Source organism: Phyllostomus hastatus, unplaced genomic scaffold, assembly GCF_019186645.2.
Source record: "Phyllostomus hastatus isolate PE091 unplaced genomic scaffold, TTU_PhHast_1.1 phas_scaffold_78, whole genome shotgun sequence".
NCBI lineage: Eukaryota > Metazoa > Chordata > Mammalia > Chiroptera > Phyllostomidae > Phyllostomus > Phyllostomus hastatus.
In genome coordinates, this window is record NW_025334041.1 from 32,663,285 (window position 1) to 32,686,327 (window position 23,043).

General features: G+C 40.3%; 1 protein-coding gene across 1 annotated transcript in view; it reads right to left on the minus strand.

Moving 5' to 3' along the window:
• Positions 1-20,548, minus strand: part of STEAP2 (STEAP2 metalloreductase) — a 28,235-nt gene extending 7,687 nt beyond the window's left edge. Inside the window, exons 1-4 of the mRNA XM_045828477.1 lie at positions 20,285-20,548; positions 19,985-20,048; positions 6,514-7,038; positions 2,842-3,369 (exon numbers count right to left, since the gene is read on the minus strand). Coding sequence (XP_045684433.1) covers positions 2,842-3,369; positions 6,514-7,005 — 1,020 coding nt within the window. The 5' untranslated portion in view covers positions 7,006-7,038; positions 19,985-20,048; positions 20,285-20,548. The remainder of the gene's footprint in view (positions 1-2,841; positions 3,370-6,513; positions 7,039-19,984; positions 20,049-20,284) is intronic.
• Between the last annotated feature and the right edge of the window lie 2,495 nt (positions 20,549-23,043).

Consider the following 23,043-nt stretch of genomic DNA (forward strand, 5'->3'; position numbering starts at 1 on the left):
ATATTTTGGGTACATTCTGGACTTAGTTCAACTTAGAATCCAGAAAGGGAATTTCTAAACTACTTCTGTATGTTCCTTTCTCACATCAGTATTTATATGTTTATTTATCTTTCTTCCTATCTTCTTTTCTACCAGGAAGGTGAGATTTTCTTGGGAATAAAACCCTACCAAATGCAAATATCTGTCCACTTGAATTGTCTCATTATTTAATATACTTTTCCAACTGTCCAATGCCTCATTCTTTAAATTTTTTTTTTTTAGAGATAGGGGAAGGGAAGGAGAAAGAGAGGGAGAGAAACATCTATGTGTGGTTGCCAATCACGTACCCCACACTGGGGACCTGGCTCACAACCCAGGTATGTGCCCTGACTGGGAATTGAACCAGTGACCCTTTGGTTCACAGACAGGCATTCAATCCATTGAGCCACACCAGTCAGGGCAATTGCCTCACTCTTGTACAGTACTTTTCCAAATGCCTTTCCCTTACATTAATGATGCATATATAATTAAGTAAGACTTGATGAATTCTGAATGTGCGGTATTCTGCATAGGGCTACTTTAGAATAGTCTGTTTACATGAAAACAATATCAGAATATAAATCAAGGGTTAGACTCCTTGGGCTAAAGCTTTGATCTAAGTATCTATTCATGGAAAACAGATTCTAATTTAATAACAGCTTAATGTTGTCCAGTTCCAGTTAACCAAACATACTTGGTTTCCAGTGTTGTATTAATTCCTGATACACACCTGGACCTCCAAGTAACCCTCTAATTATCCCTGGAAGGACTCACTCATCTGGGCCACCTGATTACCCCCTGAATGACTCTCGTATGCATCGACCTGATACCTGTTATCCAGACACCTGGGACCTGACTGGACCTCCTGCGCCCATCTTCTAGACCACCTGCCATTCGTCATGCCGACAGCTGATCTCAGGCTCATAACTGTCCTGAAGCAATCTTAGGGCTAAGAATGCACGATTGATAATTCTCAAGAACACACTTTCTACCAGAAGAACTCTGAACTTTTCTTTTCCTCTTTGGGTTTTTGCCTAGTTGCATTCCCAGACTGCAAACTCCAAGACCCTTGAATAAATCTCAATCACTTCTAGCAAAGCTCCAGACTCAATTTGTTCAGCATTACATTCTGGTGACAGAGGGCAGACAACAGGAAGTATCACGAACAAGGAAAACATAAAAGGTGTTAAAAGATGGTAAACTGCTATAGACAAAAGAGAGAGGGCAGAGTAAGAGGGACTGGGACTTCCAGGGGGTTGAGTCAGAAGCAGATTTTAAAATGTAGGCCTCACCAAGGGGGTAAGATCTGAGCAAATGACTTGAAGGACAGAGAAAACAGATGTCAAAGCCTCAGTATTCAGTTAAGAGAAGTAGTAATTTTAGGGAAAGAATGGCTTAAAAAACATTAATGTATTATTATTTTTCAAATTATTTTAAGTTGAAATTGTTGAAACAACATATTAAGTGTGAGATGCTACATACTTGGACCATGATGCCTTGGTTCCTTATAAAAAGAAAAGGCTTTTACACATTTGTTTTGGTGCAGTGTCCTTTCATTGAGAAGTGCTACATTGAAGGCCTTTATTTGCATTTGCTGAATGGGAATTACTGAGGAAATCATAATCTATGCCATCCTTAAGTTTCTTCCGTGGAGCTCTCCTTGAGATTTTCTTGAGCTAAGTACTAGAAAAGCTTCACCTGAGGAACTAGTATCTTTTTCACTTTTTGATAACAAAAACCTTGTAGGTATATGAGGTCTGTCCAGAAAATACCCAGCCACATCCTATGAAAAATAGACTCTTATCGAAGAAGATACAAGATACAAGAAACACTGTACAGAGGACACTGACGCCTTAGTCTCCTTTGAAGTAGGCACCTTGGGACCTCACACAGTTCTCCCAGTTGCCATCAGCTGCCCCGTTGTATTTTCCTGAATTTCATCGATAGTCTGAAATCTCCCTTTCAAAGGTGATTTAGTTTTGGGAAAAGCCAGAAATCACAAGGCACCCAATCTGGGCTGTAGGGGGGTGGGGAGCTGATTCACCTGAGTGGTTTGATGTTTTTCAAAAAAATTCTGCATGAGACGTGATGCATGAGGAGGCACATTGTCATGATGAAGCTGCCAACCACCAGCTGCCTATACCTACAGTCTTCTGAAGCATCTGAATAGTTTTCATGAAGGAGTGTTCAAGCCTCACACAAAATTTGATGCAGATTGGTCACTTTACTTGCTATCATTTTTGAATGCCATGGCCACACAATACTCATGTTCACTCAACAGTGTCTACTGCCCCCACTGACTAGTACAGTGACATAGTCACTGTTCACACATGCATATTCCGGTCCACTCTCTTTGGCTGCCAGGTTACACAGATGTCACCCATACTGTTCTTGTTATATTAACAATGGCTGGACTTTTTCTGGACAGACCTTGTATGTCTCCTGATCTTGACTTCCTATTGTTTTATGTTTTCACCGGTTCTAATTTTATTGCATAGTTTTACTAAGGATTGCTTTAACATTTTGCAGAACACAATTTACAAAACATTAAAATAATGAACTGTTCATTACTGAGAACAATCATTGCAATAATGATTTTAAAAAAAAAAGCCAATCATTTATTTCTCTGCTTTTATTTTGCAAAGAAAGGGATGATTGATGCTTTTACCATAAGTGATTTTGTATTAGCCACAGAAACATTGTTTAAAGAACAAGACTTGCCCTGCCCTACATACATCAAGGTATGCAAAGTTGTATCCTATTTTAATCTTACACTTTACGAATCATATTAAGCATCAGATAAATAACAAGCATGTTCCATACCTGCTGATAAGCCATGTTGAGAAATAAGTATCTCTCTGACCTTCTCATTGGTAAGCAGAGGCTATAGGCAACATGGACCGAAGCAAAGAAAAAACTTAGTAATCCAAGCTGTTTTCTACACTGTAACCAGGTCTCCAACCAAGGTGGAAATCTCCTATACTTGGTTCCATAATAAAGTTGATAGGCAGCTGCCAGGAGACCTGCTAGGTACACGAGGGACAGCAAAGTAATGGCAACTATTGGCAAGGTTTTATTCACAATCTCAATAGGAATCTTGTAGAAGTCACTCTGCTGGTTTCTAGCATATGGATGTATCACATCTCGGACAAAGGAATAAAGAAAGAAAAACGTGGCCAGACTGATGGCTACCACCACGGGCCCTCTCCAGAGAGTAAACAGTCGCAGAGGTAAATTTTCAATCTCCCTGGCTGATGATAATGATCCCAAGTCAACGGGTATAAAATTCAAATGCCGAGCAAGTTCAATAACCTGTTGTCGAGCTTGAATATTGTTGCTGCAAATATAGACCTAAAGCAAAAACAGAAGACACATCAATACATTACTTATATAATAATTATTAAAAAATTCAACCTTATAAACATTAAGAAATAGTTCTACATATTCTGAACTGCATATAAAAAAGAACTGCTAGTCCTAAAAAAAATGGTAATGATCCCATGCTCCACTTAATCTATGGAGCATCACTTGCGATGACTTTAAGTGATGCAAAAAATTAAGGACATAAAGCAGTTATTAATTTATTTATTAATACATTAAAAAAATAGTGTCATTAAAAACAAAGTCCCTGCTACCTGAGATGACATGAAAACAAAATGCAAAAAAATAAAAACCCTAGCTAGAACCTGAGGTCGGGAAGTGCTTAGGGAAGGCAGGCAGGCAGGAAGAAAGATTTCTAGACCATGTGGTTCAGGGGCACTGGTCTCCCCTTCAGTGGGGGCTGGGTGTACTTGGAGCTGCTGGTCCAGCCCCTTCCCACTCCAGCTCTCTCTCTCTCCCACGGGGAACAGGGTGGGGTTGGCTCTCCAGGCTTTTCTGGGTAATATTTAGTTGTTGGACTACAGTGATTCTGCCTAGTAGAGTGATCACAAGCACTGCCCTGTACAGATATTCAGCAAGGGAGAAGTTAAGCATGGACTCTAGACTGAATTTGCAATTAAATCTTCTAAATTATATCACGATGCTGTATTATTCATAAAATTTATCTTTTGGCTTAGAAGCTAATTCACAAAGTAAGTATCTCTAAAACCCCATCTCAAGTATATTATTTCACTGGTCAGAATATGAGATTCTTTCATCTTTAAATTATGATTATATACCTGCAGAGTGGAAAAGTGGTATTATAAGGCTTAGTTTCATTTAAAAAGTAAATCAACCACCATTTTCTAACACTAAGGTGTCAGCTCCACAGGAACACTAATGATGGGGAGAGTGGGGGTGAGGGGAGGCTTTCAAACCACCAAAGCCTCTGAGATACACCACTGCAGGTGAGAAGCCAACAAATATTTGCAGAGCACCAAATTCACTACTGGAGTGAGTCATCTCCCTCGGGGCAAGAAAAATACTGCTATTAAGTCTCTGAGTAATGTCTGGGGAAAACACTCTTGAACAGATCTATCCCTGAAGGCGTTTATATAAGGGTTCTGGAACAGACCACACTGAAACATTTGCATGCTAAACCTATGCACATTGTGCTCACAATGTGAAGCTCTTTGGATTATTAATTTTACCTAATGTAGGCAGATAGGTGATGAAGTCTATACTATTATACAATTGTTCATGACCTTCTAAAATGGAGTGAGGAACATTACCTACATAACAAAGAAATGAGAAAAAGCATTCTAAATTAATTTATTATGGTTATGACAATGGTAAACTCTTTTTTATGATATTCATTGGAAAAAACTATACATTATGAAATTTTATCATAAACCTAAAAATATAAATCAAACATTCATAATAAGGACAGGAGGACTACGAAATACAAATGAAACGATTTCTGTAGCTCACTTTGAATTAAATCATTGTCCACCATTTTTTGTTGTTCAAGAATTAAAATTATCACAAATATGGGCAAAGGATTAAATTCAGTTTCATCCCTAATTTAGCCTGTATCCATTACTGAACTTTTTTGGATATGCAAAAGGAAAGAAAGATTCAGACATAGCTTCTAGGAAAGCTGGAAAATACATATTCTTTCACTAGAATAAAATTAGACTTGTGAAAATGAGTGGTTATCATGATTGATATGCAGCATACACTGATATAATACTTAAATATATTGTCTTTAATTTTTTAAATAAACATTTCTTTATCCTCATCCAAGGACTTATTTTTTTCATTGGTTTTAGAGAGAAAGGGAGAGAGAAAAACATTGATGCAAGATTGCCTCTGTCAGCACCCAGTCGAGGGATCCATGCTGGGACAAGGAGTCAGCTGCATTTGGACCAGGTGTGTGTGAGGTTGCACATAGGCACACCTGGACCGGGTCTCTAACCCAAAACCTAGATATGTGCCCTGATCGGGAATCGAACCTGCAACCTTTTGGTTACAGGGATGATGCTCCTACTAACTGAACCACATCAGCCAGGGCTTAAATTTATTTTCTAAGGCCCTTAATCAACTGTCTTTATGGAAAAAATAATTAAAGTATTTTATCATCATGCTTAATTATAATGCATAACCACATCTTTAAAAATTGTATTTATTTAATCTTCAGCTGAGGATATGTTTATTGATTTTAGAGCAAGAGGAAGGTTAAGAGAGAGAGGGGTGGGGAGAGTGAGAGAGAGAGGAATACAGGTCGGTTGCCTCCCATATGCTCGCGGACCAGGGATTGAACCCTCAACCTAGGCATGTGCAGTGACAGGGAGATCCACCCTGCAACCTCTGAGTGCACGGGAGGATGCTCTGACTAACTGAGCCACCCTGCCAGGCTTAAAAAAGATTTTTAATGTACACTATTTTATATGTTTACTTATAAAAGCTATCATTGCCCAAATGCATTGGTGGAGTTCCCCATCTTCTTTTATTTTCAAGTTGAAGTAAACAGAACCCTAGACTAAAAGAGAACCTGAGAAATCCAATCTGTCTCTATCTTCCCCACATGGATTAAAATCTACACTTAAAAAATATGCACTATTTTAATAAGTTCTATTAACAATCTATGTAAAATAAAATGGTCTGTACTTCCAAAGCTATTTATATTAAACATTAAATAGTATTTCATACAGAGATGGAATACTGTTACCCAAACACCTGCAAGAAAGAAGGAGGGAAGAACGAAGAAGAGGGAGGGCAGAAGGCTGGGAGGGAAGGAGGGGCAGCAAAAGGACATGTTTGCTGTATTTGTTTTTGAGGAAGGAGAGACTCGATGCCATGCAATGTGTCCCATTATTTACCAGCCAACCTCGCCTTTTCTTGAATTAGCTGGTTATGACAGAAAAGTCCAAGTTATTTTCTCAGCTTTCCACATGATTTTGAGAACAGAAATGTGCTCCTACAAGATCAGCACGTGAATGTTCAGGTTCTTATACATAGTTTCCAAAATGATAATCAGTGGAGGGTGTCAGAATTTGGTTTTTAAATATATGATATTTGTTTAACTACATAACTACAAAATACCAGGTAGGAAGAAAATTTAAAAATACCTACCTGCCGGCTGGCATCCTTAGGTCCCAGCTGAAGTGTCCAAGCTGAGATGACATTAAACCCTTTGACAATCAGTGAATCCGGGAACAAGGAAGCCAAATATTCAGCATTGGATTCTGGGTACTGGTTTATCCTCATGTTATTGCTCACATCAATCAGGATTTTACCCACAAGCAGATGTCTCAGGTCCCACAGGGAGGTGTAATGTTCTCGGTGTATAGCGATAAATATTATATTTGTTTTTGTTAGTGCATCTTCATGATGAGTGACATCTACCACATGAGGAAAAAATTCAGAAGCAAATTTAGGATTTCTACTTCCTATGACCACATGATAGCCACATCTAATAAGTCGGATGGTTAAGGATTTGGCGAAATCTCCACTTCCAATTACACCTACAGTGACCTTCCTTGCATCTTTGATACCATTTATGCCATTAGGCAAAAATGTCTCACTAAGGCTCTTAGGGCTTCCCATCATAGAGATCGATTCCATGATACAGATTCTTCCGAGATCACCAGGGATATCCTAGGGGAGAGAAAATAAAACGCTCGTTGATTACCTCTTACCAAACATTAATACACTTCTAGGCATTATAACATGTGCCTTGTTTCTAGAGGTAAAATATTTTGGCAAGCTAGATCACCTAGAACACAGCAAGACAATTGGTAAGCTAAAAAAAAGGATCTCGAAATAGAAAAATGAACTGTCACAGAATTGATACACTCAAGTGGGGCTTCTCAAATTTTAATGTGCTCATGAATCACCTGAGAATCTTATTAAAACATTGTTTCTGATTCAGGAAATCTGAATCAGGAATGAGGCCCAAGATTCTGCATTTCTAATAAGGTGAGCTGATACTGCTAGTCTGCAGGCCCCTCTGAGCAGCAAGGCACTAGAGCACAGAAGGAAGACACTAATGTCTTTATCTAGAACTTTTCCCCAGCAGATCAGAGGCAGCAAATCAGAAGCGCTGCTAAAGGTAGAAAGGACTGTGACAGGACATGATAGCACAAAGGACAACAGAGACAGAAAACAAGGAGCCCTGGCCAAGTAGCCCAGCTGGTTAGGGTTTTGTCCTGATGGCCAAGGTTGCAGGTCTGATACCTGTTCAGGGCACATGAGAATAAGTTACACATGTTATAAGTAGTTATACATATGTTATCAACCAATGAATGCACAAGTGAGGGGAACAACAAATTGGTGTTTCTCTCTCTCTCAAATCAATAAATAAAAATAAATTAAAAAAACTACTTAAATCCAAACCATCCAGAGTCACTAGGGGTGAAGTCTGTAAACTATCCTATAAATCTCAGTAGTTAGAGCATGACTTTATTAAATGAGAATAAGAAAAATCATCTATTTAAAAAAGGAACCTTAGTACTTAGGTAATATCCTAAGAAAAACAGGCATCAAAATATAACAAAGGATTAATTAAATATCCTTGGCTTCCATCAGGCACCCTGAATACTATAACGTATCACTGAGGAAGACAGCTTCTCTATGAAAAGGATGTTAACAAAGTGTTTATGGTCTTACACTACACAATACTTATAAAATCTTTTTCTTTTCCTTTTATTCATCGTTGGAATACAATACGTTACTCTTTCTGGAAAAAACTGGTCAAATTCTTTTGTAAGTGACTAACGTCTGAAATGTTTGTAATAACTTGCTCAAGAATACCAATCCGATTGCCATGAAGCAGTTTCACTAATGGGACTGAATGAGAATATCTTTCCTTCCTCTCCCTACTGCACAATTTCTTTTCTGCTGAAAATTAATGTGGATCACTTCAGAGGATTTAATAGATTTTACAGGAATAGGTGGAATATTTCCAAAATGTGGTTTTGGGGCTTTTACTAAATGAAATTTGAAATTACTAAAGCCAGGAATACTTAACTTTTTACCCTAGAAATGGATCACATTCAATGCCTCAAAAAAAAAAATACAAAACCCAAAACCCAGTAAAGTATTCTTTAGAAAGACAATATAATATTACCTAATAGTCATTATAGCACATTCTTTGTCAGCTGTGTTTGTGTTTTATACATTAACTGACTGAATCCCCATGACCACCCTGGAGAGAGCTGCTAATAATGCCATGACCCGTTGGAAGATGAAGAAACTGAGACATGCAGAAGATAATTCATTTCTCTAAGGTCGTAAGAGAGAAAGTCGGGGAACCAGGATTAGAATCCAGGCAGTCCAGCTAAGGCTGCGTCATCTGGGCACACAGAAGGAATTTAAGAAAGGGCTTCTCTATGGGCCTGGGGGGAGGGGGAGAGTTGTGCTCTTACTAGCATATTCTTCTTCTTTGGCCACATCATTACTCCTCAGCATTACCTAGGCTAACTCAGACCCTGGGAAAGAAGAAAACTCACTATTTTTAATATATTACACATGCTTCACACTCCTCAAGATGGAAGGGACGGTAATTATCTGCTTCCCCTTGGAGTGATTCCAGGTACCCAGAAGGCCAGGGGGGGCTCAGGTGCACCAGCACAGTACAAAAACATCAATGTCCTCTTGGAGAAATCAGGGGCTGTCTTGTTTATTTAGGAAGAGTTAAAAGAACCAGAAGTAATTTAGTGAATTTCATTCGACAATCCAAGGTGAACTGACAAACCTACCCCTAGTTATACATGTTATCTAAGGGTACAATGGTTATTAGACTCACACACAGGAATCCAAGTGTCCTACACCCCAGCCCTGAGTTCTGAGTAGAGATTGCAGCATCTCTTGAAGTATGAGAACTGAAAAATCTTTAAATCTAAGAAAACATGAAGATCAAGGCCTTTTCAAACTAAAAACAAAACAAAAGCAAAACAATTTATCAATTATCTGCTAATATTACAAAGCAAATTAACCTGTTCAGGGAATCAGATGTGAACAGGTAAAAATACATTAGGACCTAATAATGCCACCTATGGCCTTCTCACTATACCTTGCATTTTTATGCATATTTACAGGTAACTGTTCTAACACGTTTGGGCCTTATTCACATTATATTTCTGATGGCAAGTTCTAACTGAATACTTAAATAGTGTGACTGTGATTACAAATAAAAATTGGCCTAATAACTGAGGTTCTTTTTATTAAATATTTTTAAGGAATGTGAAAGTTATCAAGTGGGGGGGGGCAGGAAATGCCCATAAAGAATCTGAGAGATGGAATATTTGTGTATTGTTGAAAGCATATACTAAAATATGCTTGTGTGCTATTTAATAGTCCACAATGTTTTTACATATAGTATTATCTTATCGAAGTCTAAAATGGCTGTGGAGCACATATTCCCATTTTAAAAATGAGGAAACAGGCTAAGAGAATTTGAGTGGTTTTCTTAAGACAATGCATTTTGTAATGACCCAATCAGGATTCAAATCTGAGTCTTCCCACCCCTCCTCGTTCTAAAACTGCAATGCAAGCATCTATGGGGAATCTTAAAATTGTCTGGATCTCCAAATGCCATCTGCAACTATATTCTCTAAAATCAATGCTAACTTTAAACAGTTTCAATATGAATCTGAGCTTACGATAATTTTATGTAAATCCAGCGCTATACACTTAGGAATTCCAGCTACAAAATGGATAAAATGTTGAAACAATTCCAATTTCTGGATCAAAACCAAAGAACTGAATTTAGTAATACTACAGTAAAACAAAACATAAACGGTTGCTGGGTAACCTTGGAAGAACCCAGGCTAGCAACCCATTTGTCTTCTGGGGACTCCGCAGAGCGCCCTGCTTTCAGTGGGAGGGAGGAAGAAAGGGGAAAGAAATGTATCCGTATCCTAGGGAACTCGGCCATACACAGACCTAAGAGCAACTCATCTCCACAAGCTATACTAGCTACCTGGTGCTGAGACACCGCAGCAAAATCTCATCAATCAATTTCTAATTTGCCACACTATGATTTGGGTCACTTGCTTAACCGCTGGGTTTAATTAACACTTTTGATATCCATAAAAATGGGGTTATAAAAAAAGGAATAATGTCAATATCTGAAAAAGGTTTACCTAGTATTTACAAAAAAGAAAACTAACAACCTTACATTGTACATTTCCACTGACAAGAAACAATGCGACTGTAATTTAAAGACAGATCTACCCTGCTGTGACCCAGCATGAATTTATTGAGGCTGCTGTGTGCTGTGCACGTGAGACATAAAGGACAAAAGGAAGAACAGTGCTTACACTCAAGAAATTTATATTCTATTTAGGAAGAGACAAGCTGTACTTAGAATAAAAAGCAAAAAACCCTCACATCTTCATATAATAAACAGCTAGATTGTACGATCAGAATGTAGTTACTCTAGAAAATCAGGAAATAGAAATACCACCTGGTGTTCTCTAATCCTTACCTCAAGTCATTCATATATATAAAATTGTACCTACAAAATAAGCTCTGAATTACACAGGACTGGCCCTGGCTGGGTGGCTAAGCTGGTAAAAGTGTTGTCCTGATATGCCAAGATGGGTGGTTCAGTCTTGGTTGGGGCACATACAGGAAGCAACCAATGAACAAATGAATAAATAAGTGGAACAACAAATCTCTGTCCCTTTCTCTCTCTCAAATCAATAAATAAAAATAATGAAAATAAAAATAAATTACACAGGACTACTTCAACCCATGTTGATGACAGCACACTACGGGTTCATTTAAGCTTAAAACTATAAGAACCAACAGTTAAATTTGGCGTTCTGTGACCTTACCTTAAAAGTGCTAGGGCATTGGCTTCCAAATACAAAGTCATCACTAGTTTACCGCAATTAAAAAGTACATGGAACAACTAAATATTAAAAAAAAAAAAAGCACACACCAAACAATCTGACTTAAAAATGGGCAGGCGATCTCTCTCTTAAAGATTTTATTTATTTTTAGAGAGAGGGGTAGGGAGAGAGAAAGAGAGGGAGAGAAACATCAATCAATCGCCTCTCATACTCCCCCTAACTGGGGATCTGGCTCACAACCCAGGTATGTGCCCTGATTGGGAATTGAACCAGCAGCCTTTTGGTTCACAGGCTGGCACTCAATCCACTGAGGCACACCAGTCAGGGCAAAAAATGGGCAGAAGATCTTAAAAGACACTTTTTCATTATCTATGAAGACACAGAGATGACCAATAGGCATATGAAAAGTTACTCAACATCACAATGAGATACCACTTCACACCCATCAGGACTATTAGTGAAAAGACAAAAAAATAACAGGTGTTGGCAAGGATGTGGAGAAAAAGAAACCCGTGTGCATTGTTAGTGGGAATGGAAACTGGTGTGGCTACTGTGGAAAACACCTGAAACTAAAATAATATCGTAAATTGGTTATACTTCAATAGATTTTTAAGCATAGGGACATAGTAGGAAGTCTTCCTTAAAATTACTCAACTTAAAGAATTGCCCTTTATTCTGACAGAAAGTCTTTCCTACTTTATGTGGACAAAATGTCCTTTTTTCATAAAAGGACAGTGATAATAACAGTTGCTGGAGTTGTCAGTCCTATAAAGATTCCCTCCTTCCTTTTCATTTTACTGGTCTGTAACACCTGCAAGTCTGAAGGCCACTGACTCAGACATTTGGAAGCTCTCTATATGAAAGTGCCCCTGAGACCTGCTGGGAGAGAAAACCTCTCTGGAGAGGGGAGAAAAGCTCCCTACAGGTGCAGATGTCTGCTGAATTCTCAGGTGAATGCATTCTGGAGGTGAAATATCAAATCTCCCTATCTCAATTCCTATAACTAAGTGGTAATTTTTACTTTCATAACCTGTAAGTTGCACAAAGATAACCTAAATTCTCTTGGTATTCAAATAAATAAAATCCAACTGTTTGTTTATAAAATTTCTTTGAGGGAAGAAGTTTTTTTTTTTTTAGGTTTTTATTTTTTGGAAGAGGTTCTTAAGTCCTTTAGAAACCCTTAGAGGTGAGGCTGCAATTCCACTTGACAAAACAGAATGGGATCTCTGGGCAGCAGTGTTCCAAGTGTGCTTCCCCCACCAGCAGCATCAGCATCCCTGGGGGAACCTGTTACATGTAAATTCCCCGGCCTTTCCCCAGAACCAAAATGAGAAATCCTGGGCCTGGAGCCCAGCAGTCAGTATTTTAAGAAACTCACAGGTGATTCCTACGCTTGTCCAAGTTTGAGAATAACTGCCCTAATGTAATGCAGTTCAACTATTTGCTGTTTGTTTGAATGTTAAAATCCCCTTAAGTTAGATTATTAAATTCTTTCCCTCAGCTGAAACTCTGGGGTAATCGATATGCATCCTTAGTTGAAAAGCATTTTCCAAAAATTATGTAATGGTAATAAATGATTTAGTAATATTTCACACTTGGATCTGAGTGGCTTTTGGTATTCGAGTTTACAGAAAAAAAAAAAACAAAGAATTTTCAGGGAAAAAAATAATACTCTTCAAGACTCTTCAAATAACCAGGATTTTAATGAGACAAACTTAAAGTAACCAATAATTTCCAAAATATTTCCTAAGCTTAGTATGAATTCCACATATACTTTTATATATCGGTATGATTTTATGACATTTCTAGGTCCTAAATCACCAAAACAAAACTTTGTATGTTTATTACAGTGCAATTTCTAGGCCAGGAAAGCAGTCCAATTCTTATTAGGAAGAATGTCATCAAAAAAGCTTTCTGGTTAAATTTAGGTTTAGAAATTTAATTTAAAAATGTATTTCCAAGGATTTCAGTCAATAAAATTTTAGGATCCTTTTCAATAAATTAAAACAACACCCTCCTCCAACACTTCCCCACCCATTTTTCTTCAATGCATTGGACAGAGGAGACTGCTACGCACATCCCCCATCCCACTCTCAGAGTAGCCTCCTAGGTCGAATGGAGCCATGTATGCTGAGCGTACCCAGGCTTTTGTAACACTGCAAGTGGGAACCACTGAGGTGTATGTCAAAAATAAAGCTGGCAGTAGTGGGTCACAGTATGACTGAAATAACTTCCCCATCTGATAATCTTGTTGTAGATGGAATTTTGAAATGAGATATATATATATATATTTATTAGCTAGCAAATAAAACTTTTTCTGTGTTGCAGTAAAGCACTGTAAATAAAAAAGAAGCTCTATGAAAGGCATGACATTCTAGCATCTACACAAACCCCCTTCCCTAATTTCAATGCCATACCAGAAAACAGGTTACAAATTGTTCCAATGCCCACTGTGTGCTGCGAATCTTAGGGCTCTCCGGTGATTGGCACTGATTTAGAAATCAGCCCACAACCCAAAAGCATTATAATGATAATCATTTATCATCTGTCTGTCCACCCACCCCGAACCATTCACTCACCCAGTGTCATATTCAGCCCTGTACACTAGGCTTTGGGCTAGATGCTGACATTTCAATTACACAGAACAGACACTGGCTTCCTAGCTATCTAAATAATTAACGTGAGGAAATCATGAATGTTGAAGCGTACACAGCAACTAAAAAAAAAGCTTTATTGAGGTGTAACTTATACCTCATAGAGTTTACCCATATTAAGGGTATAAATGAATAACTTTCAGTAAATTTACAGTTATGCAACCATCACCACAATCCAAGTTTAGAATATTTCATCAGCAGTAAATGCTATTACTCTAATTTTAACAAAATTGGCTGAGAATAAGTGCCTCTTTTTGAAAATCCTGCCTCCTTCGATGTCCTGAGAGCCCCACTGGCTTTCACATGCACAGCACAGTGTGACTGGAGTTTTGCTGACTCTGCTCGGTGCTATGGGAGGAAGAGAGGGTTCCACTGTCGGGGCAGACGGACAAGCAGAATTGCAATCTCAGAGCTGCCTCTTCCATCAAGGAGGAACGACCTGCTAATGCAGTGGTTCTCAACCTCAGCTGCACAGTGGATTGACCCGAGAAGCTTTTTAACATAGTGACACTTAGACCCCACCGTCACTCTGCCTAGAGCTTTGCTTAATTGGTCTGGGATTCAGCCTGGGCATCAGAATTTGTTTTTTAGACCATCAGGTATTTTAATATGTAGTCAAGATTAAAAACACCTCTCCTAAAGGATTCGGGATTCCACCTAATATTTTATTTTGGAGATAACGGATGTAGCTATTTGATCCTCATTTATGCTCATTGTTGTTTGTGTCAGCCAATAGTCAACACTGCCGCCAATTCAATGCCCACAGAATTCCCAATTTGGGATGTGGTGAAGAAGGAATCTTTATTCAGTGTGAAGCAGCTCAATTGTGATACGGCCCAGCTGTGAAGGACCCTCTCTGGCTAGACAGGTCTGCTCATATCCGTTCCAGCCAGGTAACACAGTCTTTGGTGGAAAGGGAAAATGCATTCTCACAGCCAGAGAGCTGACTTATACAGATGGGGGTCCCTGCCCTTGGTCCCTGATTGGTCTGTTCTCATGCAAATGAGGACTCCAAACCTCACAGTTGGATTGGTCCAAAAGGTATTGCCCTCATTGGTCAGAATGGAGCCACCCAGTGAAGAAGCTCATAGGGGACACAGCTGTGCAACTCTGATTAGACGGGAAAGCCTCAGTCCTACAGGATGAAATAGGATTCCAGGAACTCTTTTATAAGTGCTAGCTCAGATGGCAGGAACCCAGTGTGGGCCTGGCCCTGAAGTGCAGTTTGCAGGAGAGGCCCCTGTGTAGATGGCTGCTAGGCTCTTTTTTTTTAATAAAGTTTTTATTAATTTATTTTATTTATTTTTAGAGAGAGGGGAAAGGAGGGAGAAAGAGAGGAAGAGAAACATCAATCAGTTGCCTCTTGCTAGCCCCCAACTGAGGACCTGGCCCTCAACCCAGCACGTGCCCTGAACAGGAATTCAAACTGGCAACCTTTTGGTCTGCAGGCCAGCACGCAGTCCACCAGCTAGGGCTGTTTTGTTTTGTTTTATTTTGTTTGAGCGCAGTTACCCACTGGGAGCCCTTTTCAGTAGTTATTTCCTTTCTCAGGGTCCATATTTGTAATAATGAAAAATAATACTGGAGGAAGAATAACAGTTGCCCTTGAATGGGGGAAACTGAAGAATTTGCATGCAGTCCTTTCCCTTTTTCCACTCAGGCAATAAGAGTATCAGCAAGTCCACTCGCTCTTTTGTAATTTCCTCTCTTCACTTTCTGGGAAGGACTATGTCTTTCTTAAGATGTGTCACCCATCCAACAGGAAGCACAGCATGTAATGTTCCTGTTGTTACATAACATTCAAAATTCAGAATGTCCCAGAGAGGTATCCCTGTATTCTGTCTGCCGAGCGGCTCCTCTCCTCAGTTCTCCAGATGTCACAGGTTCTGCTGACCCGAGCAGACGAGAGTTTCCAAGAGGACTGACTGGCTCTGGAATAGCACCTATCAGATTTTAATGTGAATGTGATCACCTGGGAATCTTGTTAAAACGCACATTCTTATTCTCTACGTCTGCAATGAGGGCTCAAGATTTAGCATTTCTTCCAAGCTCCCATGTGGTCCACGGGTCACACCTGGATGAGCCCCGCTACCTTCTCATTGATGTCACTCACAGGCAATACAGCCTAAATAACTGAGAAGACTACAATGGCAATTGTGGAAGTTTGTTTACATGGTGTGAAGAAGAAAGAACAGGCCTAGGCTTCTGAAATCTGCTTGTTTTCTGAGTAGGTTTTCCTTGTAAAATGGAAAACGAAGAAGTTGTATTTGACTCCTGTGGTCCTTTCCAACACTAAAATTCTTTGTTTCCAAGTCTTAAAGTTAAATAATAATGGTAATACCATTGTCTTATACTTAACACCATGACACTTCAATATTATGAGATCAATCTAAAAGTATAATTTTAGCAGCATATGGGCTCCTTGAAACGTCAAGGTCACAGTCTTGGGGAATTGACATTTGACTCACTGTATGCATCTAATACTTGAAGAATATTGTCAAGGTAAGAGAATTTGATTATTCTCAACTACATGGCCTCCTAGATTTTCAGTTTAGGAAGTTTTCTTGACATTCCTCTGACCAAATGACAGCTGCAGTGCTGTATTTATTTTGAAAAATAGAGCCTCATTTCTTTCACATATAAAGATCTAGGGCATTAATTTACTGGATGACAGTAACTCTGAAAGCACTCTAAGAGATCTTTTTTAAAAAATGTTTCAATTACAGTTTACATTCAATATTATTTTGTACTAGTTTCAGGTGTACAGTATATTGATTAAATAATCATAAACTTTACAAAGTGGTCCCCTTAATTTTTCAAGTACCCACCTAGCACCATGTATTGTTATTACAATATTATCAACTATATTGCCTATGCTGTAATTTACATCCTCGTGATTACTGTGTCCTCAGAGATCTTGATTACATTCATAATTTGCTGATTTACACATGCCAACAAGAAAATGCAGTCTTCCAGGGCCATCAGATGGGGTAGATGAAATTTTAACTTTTAAAGGCTACATATGAATCTTTCTTCCTTTTGTCTCCTGCAAACACCCAGTTCTCTAGAGACTCATGGCACCTCATAATACCCTCTCCCCATACTCACTCCTGCCACCTACTGACTCCTAGCTTATTCTTTATCACTGGTGGCTTAGGCCCCCAATACACACACAGTCTTCCTCTATGCCAACAGTTGTCATCCTTCTCCAGGACGTCATTGTTCAAGTGGATGAAACATTCGACCTCACAACCTCTTGTTTACTTATTCATCAAAGGCAGTGATTCTTTGCCTCTATCCCATCTCAGTGACTTTCTGACGTCTCCAAATACTATATCCTAGCCTTGCAACAGTCCTATTCAAATATTCACACTGATAAATCTAGACAGCAAAAAAAATCTGATTCATTGACCCAATAGTTTCTCACTCTCCAATGACATACTCCTGGTTTTTCTTTATCCATTCAAGATTCTATACTGTATATTTCTCTCCACTTTCTTTAAAAAAAAAAAAGATCCACTTCTGTTATGGACTAAATGTTTGTCTCCCCACCAGCAATTCATATGTTGAAATCCTAACTCTTACCGTGAAGGTATTAGGTGTGGCCTTTGGGAAGTGATCAGATGATGAGCTAGAACCCTGATGAATGAGATCAGTGCCTTTACAGAATAGACCTTAGAGAGGTGCTCTCCCCTTCTGCCATGTGAGGACCCAGCAAGAAGATGGCACTACGAACCAGGAAGTGGGCCCCCACTAAACAATGAATCTGCCAGTGTCTTGATGTTGCATTTCCCAGCCTCCTGAACTGCGGGCAATAAATGTTGTTTAAGCCACCCAGTCTATGTTGTTCTGTCACAGCTGCCTGAATGGACTAGGATGACTCTCTTGCTCTCCACCACATCCACCTGGCAATAACCTAGTCCTGGAAGAACCCAACTACCCATTTTCTGCATCCAAGTTGGTGAAGGTTGCTGAAGAAGAAAATCCGACAACGGAGCTCATTAATTTCACCTTAAAGTCGTGATCATCAACTTCACCTATCAAAGGCCAGTGTGTCCACTCCTGGAGACCATCCCTTTCCTCTTTCCAAGGGGCTGTGGTTATGATCTCATTAGACACAGCTCACACTCAACAGGTTCAAAATAGAACTTGTTTTCCATCCAGACCTGTTCATTCTTTCAGATTTTCTTATTTCAGTAAATGGTACCATTATCCACAGGCTGCTTAATGCAAACACCTGGGAGTCATTCTTGAGTCCTTGCTTTCCCTCACCCCTGACATAAAATCCACACCAAGTCCTATTCCCCAAAATATTTCTTAAATTCCTCTCCACTGAAACCAGTTTAATCCAAGTCTTTCCCATCTCTCCTCTAAACTCTGGAAACACTTTTTAATAAGCCTCTCTACTTATTCTTTTGCCTCTTTCCATATCATTCTCCACAGAGGGGCTAAGATCATCTTAAAATATTCATAAGATGATGCCTTATCCCCTCTTCAAAATTCAGTGGTTTTCTGTGGCACTCAGAACTACAGCTACCTTCCTGACCATGACCTGAAAGGCCCTGAATGAGCTGGACAGCCCGTGGACACCTCTCAGCCCCGTCCTGTGTGGTTGTTATTCCCTGTGGTCCAGACAAAGCATCCTTTTCTGGAAATAGAAAAAAACAATCTCGTCCCATACAGCTCTTAAGTTTCTCTTGTAATTATCTTATGTAATTGTTTCTTTATTCACTGTTATTTCCCCATTAGACAAAAAGCTCCCTGAGGTCAGAACCAGGCTTATCTTGTCCATCACTGCCTCCACAATGCCTGGCACATAGTTAATAAGAATCCAATAAATATTCTTTGTTGTTGAATACCTCAAAAATGTCAAGAGCAAAAGAGACGTACTAGGTCTCTAGGTAAAATACCTCTTTTTACTCATCAAGACATGTAGGCCCAAAGGGGGTGATACATCAATGTCATGGTTACTGGCTGAACACTGAACAAATGCATCTCCTGATGTCCTGATTGTGTCCCGAAGGCCTAGTCTTTCAAATTTTCGGTGCATCTTCTTTCTCACCTTTCTAACTCATTTACAATCCTTTCTCTAAACATTTGTTTGCCTTCATCTGTGCTACTTTTTCAGTATTAAAATGTAATTATGCTCATTTACTACATTTTCCATGTCATTAGCACAATAAAAAAGTGACTTTGATACAGCTTTTCTTTTTTTTTTTGCAAAATTAGCTCAATTTATCATTATTGATATTGTCTCTCCCCTCTCCCCAAAAGACTTACTAGATAAGAGAAATAAACTGCAAACTACTCCTAAATACTCGGAAACAATATCTAGGATGGGTATTTTTATTCTGTAAATAGCTTTTAATTTTTGAAACAACAGAAGAGAGGTGCAAAGTAAAAAAAAAGTATCTTAGAGAAAGAAAATATAAATGGAGATTAACACAATGAAGAAATATTGAAGGTGGGAAAAGTGGGGGCAGGATGGCGGAGAGGGTTTGGAAAGAACTAAAAAGGTTCCCAGTAGGGGGGCTGCTAACTGGACTGTAGTCTCATCAAAGTCACAGGGGTGGAGGGGTGGAGGTAGCGGCAGGAGTTCGAATTCCACTTCTCCCAATTTCACCCGTAGTGCTGAGTGATAATTAACCATGGCCCATAATAAGTTTTTTTCCATCTAAAAAACGAACTGCCTGAGGAGTAAAAACTGACACCAATTCTTCTCCAAAGAGTGGGAAAGATAATGGAAATCTCTTGACAAAAATCCTCTGTATCTCTCTGCCCTATTTTAAGAGAAATATTTTTAGGGCATAACTTTTAACAAGTTTCAGCTGAGGCTGAACACAGGGTTCAAACATAATTTAGGACACGTAAAGACGAAGCCAATTACTTCCTAACGTATAATGGCCTAAACACACCATAGTCACATAATTGGGTAATAAATAAAATGACTCCTAGAAATACCCCCTTGTTCGCAAAGCAGTGATGTGTGATTTTCAATGAAATGAGCTGCATCAACCCAAAAAGTGGAAGATAGGCTATCCCGGAGGCTAAGGTAACCTGCCCGTCCTTCCCCTCCGGGGCACATCCTACCTGGGATGATGTAGCTCCTGGCCTCCTTTCTCCTGGGCCCAACCTCCGGACGACTCTCTGGGATCTAGGGGAAGAGCGAGAGGAGTTGGGGGCTGAATCGGTGGAGTAGACACCTTTCCGTTCCCGTCCCACTCCCCGCATCAAGATGCCAGGACCTCAGGAACCCCGCCAGCTCAGGACGGACGCCCGCAGAGGGCGCGGGACCCGGGGAGGACGGACGCAGCGCGTGGCGCCGACTGCATCTTGACCCTCAACTCCGGGGCCGCCCCCTCGTCTGGCGCCCTTCTCCGACCCGCTCACCTCCGCGCCCTCCGCGCCGGGCAGAGGCCAGCCTGCGAGACTCTCGCAGCGGCGCCGACTCCCCGGGGGCCGGCCGGGGCTCCAGGGCCTAGGGACGGCGCCTCCGACCCACGGCTACAGGGTGGCTGCCGCGGCGTTCGTGCTCCGCCGCCTGCCCGCCTCCGGAGGCTGGATCGCGTAGAACCCGCGGGGAGGCGGGCGGGAGTGCAGGAGGAGGGGGTGGGAAGCGCGCCGAGGCCCGCCTCGCGGTGACGCGCCCCTAGGGGCTGCGCTCGGGAAGGGTGCGGAGCGCGATCCGGTCGGGGCGGCGGGGACTAGAGGGCCCGGTGGGGGAGGAGGTGGGGCGGTGGAGCGCAGGGAACACTCGCGGAGTTCGGAGGGGTCAGTAAGAGCCTGGGAGGACGAAGAACACCTAGCGGCTCGCCCCGGCCGCGCGGCTCCAGTTTTGAGCTCCCACCCCGCCCCCAACGGGAGCAACTGAGCATCTACCCCTGGCCTTTGCCCCTCTGCAGGGCTCACCCAGGGCTCCTTTGGAACAGCTCTGGAAAAATGAAGCCCACTCTTCCGCTCCACTGCTTTTGTGCTTTGTGGTCGCCTTTCCGCTCTAGACTTAGCTTCTTATTACGCCGCAACTCCCAGATTTACTCTACCCTCAGCTCCTGTCAGTCTCCAAGAAACTGCGCTTTCTCTCCTGGACGTGTTTTTTCTCTCACCTCTAATTGTCTTTTGGCTGGACAGCGGTTTTGTTAAAAAATGCTCTTCCCAGCCACATTTTAAAACTCCCCTCCAGCCAGCTGTCTGTTGACTTTGACCCTCACTCCAGCCGTTGCCACTGGAACTTTGGTCTTGGGGAAAAGAGGGTTAAGCCCGGAGTCAGGAGACCTGCGTTCCTGGCAAAGCTTCTTAAACTCCAGGGGCCAAAATGGCCTTAAGTGTCCAGGAAATGTCTCCCTGCAGATTACCAAAGTAGTCAGGTATCCCTTATCTTTTGTGTAGAAGGCGTGGTAACAGTGGGGAATTGTAACCCACCCCACCATTCTTCTAACTAATTCTGTGAGTGCTGACTCTGACGCAAATGTGGCTAAGCGTAGATGAACAGCATGTTACTATAAGAATTCTAAGAACTAACTTCCAAAGATACAGACTCTGTCCTGCAGGCGTTCCAGCTCTGGGAGATTTTCTGACTTTCAAACAAAAACCAGGCGGATGCATACCAGACCATGTCTTGACCAGTTTCAAGGTCTTTAAGGATCAGAATAAACTGTGCTGGTCTGCAGGAGAGAACTTTTCACTGCCTTGCCCTTGGTCTCTTGTGCTTTCCCTCGGCCTCCTTATAAAAACCTCTGCCTGCACTGAGATGTTAAGATGGGCTTCAGGACACAAGTCCTCCACCTCTCTGGTCGCTAGCACCTGAATAAAACCCCTTTCCTTTTTCCACCAGCACCTGCCTCATGAGTTCAGCTTTCTTTGTGTCAGGCAGCCAAAGCTGGGCTCAGAGACAGTGTCAGTAGAAGAAACGAGAGATCTTTATTCTCAGATATAAGACAATTTACAAATAATTCTCAAATTTGGGGATTTTTTCATATGTTAGTAAATTTCCATTTCAGAAAATTAAGTTTAAAAATTATCTCTTCCTGTGGTTTATTAACCAGGTAACAGCCAAGAAGGGGGTCTTGGATCGATCAGTGGACACTGCACTTTCCCCTGTGAGGTCCACAAACAGATTAACCTTTGCAAATGCTGCTTTGTACATTCCAGTACATCCGGTACCTGGTCAAATACCGGTACATCTCTTGTTTGACCTGACATGTGCCCTCTCTCCCACTGCCAAATATTATTAAGGATTAAGGTTTAGGCATAAACTAAGCTTTTAGTTATGTGTCAGGATGTTGGGCGTTGACAACTAGTAAAATCCTACCCATTTTGGTAACTGGGAAAAATTAAATTTTATATCAATTTTTGTTATTTCACTTCCACACTACTCTCAAATAATGAAATCAGCATTTTTTCCTAGCATTTCTGGAGGACAATTGGAGGACATTCATGAATCTTAGCAGTTAGTGAAAGTGTGTAGCTTTTAAAAAAAAGCATTATATAACTTTCATAAAGGGTTTTTACAAAATATATCATTTTCAACTACCCTAGAACCATAAATTATTATATAAAACATATAGGTAAACCATGTATTTCAAATATTTTTAAAAGCTGTCTTAATGAAAACTATCCAAAAATAAAAATAAAATCAAGTAACAGGTAAAATCATTATCCTAAAAGAGAATCAATGAGTCAATAATTTGCAGTTTTCAGAAGGAATATCTGCTTTTCATTTTTGAACTATTAAAATAAGGAAACATTCTTGGCGGAAAATTTCATGTAGTGAAATGTGTTCCCCGAAAATTGTTGGCATTGATGCAAAGCAGGATGCCTTTCTGCTCATCCCATGGTAACTATAATTTTTACTACTGCATTCCAGTTGGAGTTTCTGAGAGTAAAAATGACTTTGCAAGATTCTTCCAGATCATGACATGTCCACTGAGAAATCTCTTCAGTTCCTTGAAGTAGTAATTGATTCTACTGAAGTGCAGCAATAATTTATTAAATGAACCTCTCTCTAGTGGCCTAAAGGTGTTAACAAAATTTCTTGTTTGAAATTATCCTACAGCGGAGTAACTTGAGAGTGGCAGTTTCCAAACTGTGTAACTTTAAGCACTAGTCCCTCCAGATGTGCCTCCAGTAATTCATTCACTAGAAAGTATTGA